The 8,278-nt window shown below is 36.9% G+C and overlaps 1 protein-coding gene across 4 annotated transcripts in view; it reads right to left on the bottom strand.

The window, feature by feature from the left end:
* Positions 1–3,388: 3,388 nt before the first annotated feature.
* Positions 3,389–8,278, bottom strand: part of CD163L1 (CD163 molecule like 1) — an 85,680-nt gene continuing 80,790 nt past the window's right edge. For all 4 annotated transcript variants that reach the window (XM_064377483.1, XM_064377484.1, XM_021671249.2 and 1 more), the window contains 2 exons: positions 5,788–5,894; positions 3,389–3,536 (listed from right to left, as the gene is read on the bottom strand). In XM_064377483.1, the coding sequence (XP_064233553.1) occupies positions 5,812–5,894 (83 nt within the window). In that variant the 3' untranslated portion in view covers positions 3,389–3,536; positions 5,788–5,811. The remainder of the gene's footprint in view (positions 3,537–5,787; positions 5,895–8,278) is intronic.

Genomic DNA, 8,278 nt, shown 5'->3' with positions numbered 1-8,278 from the left:
AATTTTTGTATTTTTAGTAGAGACAAGGTTTCACCATGTTGGTCAGACTGGTCTCAAACTCCTGACCTCGTGATCCAGCCGCCTTGGCCTCCCAAAGTGCTGGGATCACAGGTGTGAGCCACTGTACCCAGCCCCATTTTATTTTTTATTTCTCCCCTTTTCTATGTTTTTTATTAATTTGTATTGATTCTTTTTATTACCCTGATGATTCTCTTAAAAAAATTTAAAATCCTTTTTCCTGTTCTCTTTATTTTTTGACTTGTATGTCTTTCCTATCATTGCTTGTTTCTTAAGTCTTAGGTTACTTCTTACTGAGTATAATTTCTTCTACTTTTTTTTCTCTGTCTACCCAACAAATTTCTTGCCAATGTTGTTTCATTCTTCATGTTTCACTATTTGGAATAAGAGAATGCAGCCCTTAAGGCCCGATTGTTCCGTTCCCCAAAATGTAATTCTTGCCAGCGTTCAACAAATTCAAGGAGACCAAGAGCTCTAAAATCAGACAACAAACAAAAAGTCACCTAGGTATTTTAAGCAGGAAGTGGTTTGCTATAGGAAATAATTGTACTTACAAAACCCTCATCAGGAAGTTTTAAAACCCCCAGGAAAGGACTGCTAAAGGTCACCATGCTGTAACACCAAGGCTAGCAGTTTTCAGGACAAGTGCAAAGACCCTTGTGAAACCAAATCTTCCATGAATAAGTCTCTCTGGTGGAAGAGAGCCCAGATTCTTCCTGCTAGGGATTGTGGGAAATAAAGTTCTTAGCCCCGCAAACCTAGCCATTCAGGGAGAACATAAAAGGAGGCAGGAATGATGAGGAATTAATAAGCAGTAATGCAGCTCAGTGGCCTATTCAGTGCAAAGGGATTCTCTTTGCTTACCTGCAGCAGAAAAACTGATCACACTGTAGGATTTCCCTAATTCCTTTGACTGCTGCTCTTCACAGTGGGTCTTCAGGTTGCTGGGTCAGGAGGGCCTAACATCAGCCACATATCAAGATCCTGTTTTTTAAGAAATTAATTCCAAGTGTGGAAATCATTCTCTCTGTTGTCTTTCTAAAAGCACACTGAAATTGCAATAGTTTTCAATTCATTTCTCTAAAATGTGGTTACTTGAATTTACATACCTTCATGTATTGAGTACCAACATTTTAATTTCCTTTCCAGCAAATCATTGCTCTTCAAAGATGTTCTCTGGCTAATGATATATCTGATGTATTTATTCTAAAATATTCTTTGTAACCCAATCTCTGGAATGTAAAAGATAGCCTAATAGTTTTCTTTATTGACAATGGGTGGTTACTTTCCTCATATCTGTATAACCAGTTTATCTTGGTTAATTTCTAAGGTAAAAAGGAATGGCCTCTTATGCTAAGGATGCCATGGGATAAAACAACCAGAAACTCCTCAATTACCATTCCCTTGATAAAATAATAACAAATATCAAATTTTAAATGGCTTCATTGAATTAATATTGTGTTTCTATATGATCTTCACATGCCATTCAAATGTTAACAAGCCCACATTTTTCTTTAAATAGTTACTATTTTGCATCATTAACATTTTCAGAGATCATTGTTAAAGAAAAGGCAAATATTTGTAGTTTTTAAAGTATCCCCTTCACTCGTGACTATTAGAAATGTTTCTTTCTTATATTTGTCTATAATATAAGGAGACATAAACAGACTATACTAAAATTAAACGTTCCAAACATAGAAATAGGGATAGCTCTTTATTTTAGTGTAGGAATCTCTAATAATTTTACTGCATTACAGCAATATTAACGAGACATATATCAATTGGCTAGGATTAAATTTTAATTTTTAAACTCTCTACATTTTCTCATATATCAGATTTGTGACCCAAAGTCTCCTGATTTTCAGGATTTCCAACTCTTTGTGGGCAGAGACCCTAAATGAATAAAGCTTATTTAGGGTCTTAAAGATTTAAAAATATCTTTTATAATAACCTAGGCCTTGGCGGGCGCAGTGGCTCACCCCTGTAATCCCAGCACTTTGGGAGACCAAGGCAGGCAGATCACGAGGTCAAGACATCGAGACCATCCTGGCCAAGATGGTGAAACCCCGTCTCTACCAAAAAATACAAAAATTAGCTGGGCGTGGTGGCGCATGCCTGTAGTCCCAGCTACTTGGGAGGCTGAGGCAGGAGCATTGCTTGAACCTGGGAGGTGGATGTTGCAGTGAGCCGAGCTCACGCCACTGCACTCCAGCCTGGTGCCTGATGACAGAGCAAGACTCTATCTCAAAAAAGTAATAATAATAAAAATAATAACCTAGGCTTCTTTTTTGTTGTTGTTTTACATCTCTTGTAACAGCTCCACGAACATGAAGCCTATAGCTCTTTTTTTTTTGGTGAGATGGAGTCTCTGCTCTGCCGCCAGGCTGGAGTGCAGTGGCAGCAATCTTGGCTCACTGCAACCTCCATGTCCCAGGTTCTCCTGCTTCAGCCTCCCGAGTAGCTGGGACTACATGCACCTGCCACCACACCCAGCTAATTTTTGCATTTTTAGTAGAGACGGGGTTTCATCATGTTGGCCAGAATGGTATGGATCTCTTGACCTTGTGATCCACCCACCTTGGCCTCCCAAAGTGCTAGGATTACAGGCGTGACCACCACGCCTCGCCAGAAGCCTACAGTTTTTTTAAAAAATTATTTTACTATTGTGGTAGGTACTTGTTACTGTATGTGTTATAATTCCTATAGGAATAACAGTATGTTCAAAATCTGAGAAAGCCAAGCTAGAAACAAGGACAGTTGAGCAAAGCTGTCATGAATAAACCCATCAGAGATAAAAATAAAGATGACTATTCTGACATTAAATTTTAAAAATGCTTTCTACATTCAAATATCTATGGAATTACACTAATTTGAACTACAAGAACAGCCATAAGTCAGCCTCAAATAACGTTTTTCATTGTTCAGCAGGAGTAGGAGTAGCATAGGTATGGAGTGGGTTTTTAGTTAGTGATTGTCTCAGTTTGGGCTACTATAAGAGAATACTATAAACTGGGTGGCATATAAACAACCGATTTTTTTCCCTCACAGTTTGGGAAGTTATAAGCCTGATATCAGGCTTATAACTTATAACCCATGATTCAGATCTGATGAGGGCCCCTTGCCAAGTTGTAGACTGCTGACGATTGTACGCTCACATAGGGGAAGGGCAGTGACAGAGTCTCTGAGGTTCCATTGTTAAGGGCACTAATCCCATTCATGAGGGCTTTACCCTCATGACGTAATTACCTCCCAAAGCCCCACTTCCTAATACCGTTACATTGGCAGTTAGGATTTCAACGTATGAATTTTTTGCGGGGGAGGGGGAGAGGGACACACAAACATTCCGTCTATTTAACAGTGATACACATAATTCAACTTTTACTATCACCAGTCTTTATTAACCTAGCTGTTCTATTGTTCAAGAAATGTTATTTGGACCAGTTTTCCATAGGGTAACTTGACTTCCTCTTTACTCATTTAAAAGTTGCTGTCTTCTTCAAAGACATTTAGAGGTTGATCTGAAATTATAAAACAAAAGAACACAAGTTATTGTTCTTCTAAATAAGAATGCTAGCCTACATGAAGTTAAAGTTAAGACACTTGTGCACACACACACACACACCTCCTACAAATAACTGATAAATTAGAGTCGATTTAGTAGGTGCTATGTAGTGATATTTCTTTTTTGTGCAGATGCAGGTATTATGCAATTTTCTTCCTGCTTCCATAATCTAGAATTCTGAATCCCATAATGCAATAATTTACTTATCAAAGAAATTCATGTTTTAAATAACATCAAAATTAAAAAGGAAGGTACAATTACATATGGTTTTGCTTTTTGGAATAACTCTGGAAATTAATCTTTCAAAAGTTTTTAGCACGGATTCTGCTAAGTCAGAATTGACGATTAATGAAGTGTAGGCAGGGCAAAAGTCATAAAGTAATAGACTTGCTCAGTGTTATGAGCTGAATTGGGTCCCCCCAATTCATATGTTCAAGTCTTAACCCCCATTTCCTCAGAATGCGGTTGTATTTGGAGATTAGATATTTAAAGAGATAATTAAGGTAAATGAGGTCATATGGGTGAGCCCTAATCCAGTATGACTGATGTTCTTACAAGAAGAAATTAGATCACAGACAACACAGACCAAGGGATGGCCATCTGAGGGCATAAGAAGATGGCCATCTGTAAGTGAAGGAAGGAGGCCTCAGAAGAAACTAAACCTCCCAACATTTTGATAATGAATTTCTGGCATCCAGAATTGTGAGAAAACAAATTTCCATTGTTTAAGCTGCCCAGTCTGTGGTATTTTGTTTTGGCAGACCTAGAAAACGAATACACTAAGCACAATAATGAACTAAGCAGAACTGCTGAGGGAAACATTTTTTCTAATATAGAACCTTTTCTAATATAAAGCCTCAATTTCAAGTACTTCAAAAACAACACAGAGTATCCATTTGCAAAGAAAAATTGTGCTAATATAAATTGGTATTTACTAAAGCTGGTTTAGAATAATCTACTCAATCATTTGTCTCTTATATCATGCAGATGAAAATACCATAAGATACACTTTAGGATACATTTTAAGTGGGGTTTCACTGAACTTTTCCAAATAAATTGTCAATAGTACACATAAAGAGGAAAGAAGCTTTAACCATAAATATAAACCTTGGTATTAGAAGAGTTATCATTAAATTATGTCGGAGCTAGTTATTATCTAAATGGTTTTTGTGTATTTCACCTCTGATTTTTCTAACATTTTTCTTGTTATTATGGTAATAATATATTTTTGAGAAAAAAAAAAGAGAAACTGAAGCCCATTCACTTGGATCATTGGGTCAAGTTTGAAATAGTTTTGTGTTGGTGGTGTCTAAATATTCTGTAATAAAAATCAGGAGAGATGACTTATCTTTGCACCCTGGCATTCATCCCCATAAAAAATTTAGAATTGGCTTTGGATTACACAGAAATGCTCTTTTCAGAATTGCTAGCTCACTCATGCTAGGAATTAGAAAGTGCTCTCAACATTATTTAGAAAGCTCAGTGCTTTCTAATGCTATGACTTCACTGAGTTCAATTTTTTTCTCTCCATAGTTGGGCCACCCACTCTACTTGAGAAAAACCGCTGTTCTTTTTGTGCTGGACTTTTTAGTTGACTTTGATTTTAATTCTTTGTCCTGGCACCCGTCAGTGTTTTAGAATTGCCTCAATGCAACATTATTATATAACGAGTGCTTGTTTTTCTAAACCTTTAGAGAATGATTTCACTGTTATCATGTTAATGTTTTCTCATCAGACAAAGCCACCTTCATTTAATAAATATTAAGCATGTATCATCTGTCAGGCACTGGCGATTAAAGCAATAAGGAGTGATATGAATGCACTGAATCTAGGCTGTACTTAAGAGAATAAATGTGAACATCCTACTCTGTGTAGTAAAAATGAACAGAAATACTAGCAATGGAGGTTATCAATGTGCAGTATGTGAAGCTGAGATCTAATCAACCTCTTTTTAGTGACAGACTATCTGCAGCCTCAGCCAGTGCTCAAAACCAATTCTGACAAACTCTGTAAATTTTCTGTAGGAAAAACTTTCTCTCATCAATCTCTCTCTTTTCCAGAGCTTAACATAGAATATTTGATAGACTGGGGATATGAACCAGTGACATAATATATGGTAATATAAATATCGGGAAAAATGTGTTTAATTCTGTGACAGTGGGAGATTAAATTATTAGTTCTACTAAAAGTAATACTTCTCAACTTACCTGGTGAGACTTGGAAGCCTAAGGTCATTTTGTGGCTTCAGAGGCAGGAAGAACTCCCAACAGTGATGTGTGGCTAGCATCTTCACAACCATGGTTGGGGGTATCATCTGAAAGAAAGGCACCATCTGTATTATTGAGTAGTAGAAAACCTCTCTGCAGAGGGAAGAGCTGTTAGGTACAGCGTCAGATCAGCTGGGAAAATACAATGGAGCAAGAAATGACTATTACATAAATGAAGAGTGTGCTTAGTTACCACTTTGAAGTAAAACAATTATCATATTTAAAAGGATAAACCATTAAGTGCTATCAAAACAAATAATACAGCTTTTGATCAAATTATTAGATTTGCTCCCAGTATCTTAAAGGCCTAGAACTGTGATATTTATATTTTGATTTTTGAAAAGGGACAAGTAAAACTCAATGATAAGTCATTGTCTAGAGATAGGAGGGTACTAAAAATTGTATTTAGGGAATTGTTCCATTTTTGGCAGAATTGAGAGAAATAAAGAATTGTCTGTGGATAGAGAAATTTTGATAACTAAATATTAAGAAGGTTGAACATAAGAGTGATTATTTGAGCTTTTAGCTTCCCATGCAGCCTGTAAAAAGCTCAGGAGTTATTACTCCCAGTCACATAACAAGAAAAAGCTGAATAAACTGAAAATCAACAACTCCTCTTAGATCCATCAAAGAACTGAGGTCATAGGGCAAATCACTGCCACCAAAATTGGAGAGACAGGCAGAGACAGAGAATTGCAACTTACAGAGCAGAACCCCATGAGCAGAAACCTCTGTGGAAATCAGTAATGGGGTAGGAAAATCTAAACTGTAATTGACAAGTTGCTGTAGGCTCAGAGTGGAAAAACTTCAGTGTTAAAAACTCCAGGGGACCTGCATTTTTGTTTTACCTTTAGAAGCCCTACCAAGTGATCACAGTGAAGACTGGGGAAAAATCATCTTGTGCCTTCTTTCAGGAGGGGAGGGGAAAGTAGTCATTTTGAAGTACATATAAAATATTGTGTAACAAGGCCTGTTTCTGTTTCTCCAGAGAGTCCAATGGGCTGGGGTTTCACCAGAGCCTAGCTGACTTGGCGGAAGGGAAATATCCAACTCCAGCTCCCTTTAGGTTTCCTATCTCAGCTAACAGGGAACAAAACCTTAGAAACACTGTTGAGTGTCACAGTGCAGGGGCACAGGTTCACTGGAAGACAGGCTCAATCACAGGACTACAGTATGTTTCCCCTCCCACAACACCTCGTTGTCACTTCAGTCGGGTTCCTATAAAACAACAGGAAATACAATGGATGAAATTGCACATCTGAGATCTCATTTAAGAAGTGATAGGGAACCCCAAAGACAGCAGCGGAGACAAAAAAAGTGCCCCAGAGGAGGTATTAGCCTCTGACACCTACAGCTACAGCAAACAATAAATACAGTCTAATCCCTAGCCAGGTAAATATAAAACCTTACACAAACACCCTCTTTACCTCAATTCTTTGTATCCACTATATATCATATCTGGCTTTCTACAAAATAATTACAAGGCACACTGAAAGACAAAAAACAGAGTCTGAAGAGACAGCAAGCATCAGACCAGACTCAGATAAGAGAGAGATGTTGAACCGATCATACCAGAACTTTAAAACAACTATGATGAATATGTTATAGGATCTAAAGGAAAAAAAGGACAACCTGCAAGAATGTATGAGCAATGTAGACACAGAGATGGAAATTCAAAGACAGAATTAAAAATGTTAGATATCAACAACACTGTAATAGAAATGAAGCGTGTCTTTTATGGGCCCATCAATAGACTGGACACAGCTGAGGAAAAAAATCAGTGAGCTTGAAGAAACATTAATGGAAACTTCAAAAACTTGAATGCAAAGAGAAAAGAAAAAAATGACAGAACAGAATATCCAAAAATTGTGAAAGAACTACAAAAGATGTAACATACATACAATAGGAATACCAGAAGGAGAAAAAAGTGAGAAAGAAGAAAAATATTTGAAGCAATCATGACAGAATTTCTCACAACTAATGACAGAAACCAAAAACACTTATCCAGGCAGCACAAAGAACACCAAGCAGAATAAATGCCAAAAAACAAAAGCAGTGAGAAGTTTCTAGGCATTCATATTCAGAATTCAGGCATTCATATTAAAGCTGCAGAAAATCAAAGACAAAGAAAAAATCTTAAAAGAAGCCAGAGGGGAAAAAATTATCTACAGGAGCAAGGATAAGAATTAAATTGAACTTCTCTTCAAAAACTATGCTAAAAAAAAAAGTATAATAGCATGAAAAAAAGGAACCATCAACTTAGAGTTCTGTATTCAGGGAAAGTATCCTTCAAAAGTGAAGGAAAAATAAAGGGTTTTCTCAGACAAATAAAAATTGAGGCTATTTGTTGACAGTAGAGTTGCCTTACAAGAAATTATAAAAGAAATTCTTCAGAAAGAAGGAAAATTATATAGGTCAGAAGCTCTAATCT

The sequence above is a fragment of the Aotus nancymaae genome, unplaced genomic scaffold, assembly GCF_030222135.1.
Source record: "Aotus nancymaae isolate 86718 unplaced genomic scaffold, 86718_ANA_hifiasm-v0.15.2.pri h1tg000016l, whole genome shotgun sequence".
Classification (NCBI taxonomy): Eukaryota; Metazoa; Chordata; class Mammalia; order Primates; family Aotidae; genus Aotus; species Aotus nancymaae.
The sequence above is the reverse complement of the archived record's forward strand: the minus strand, read 5'-3'. Positions and strand labels throughout refer to the sequence as shown.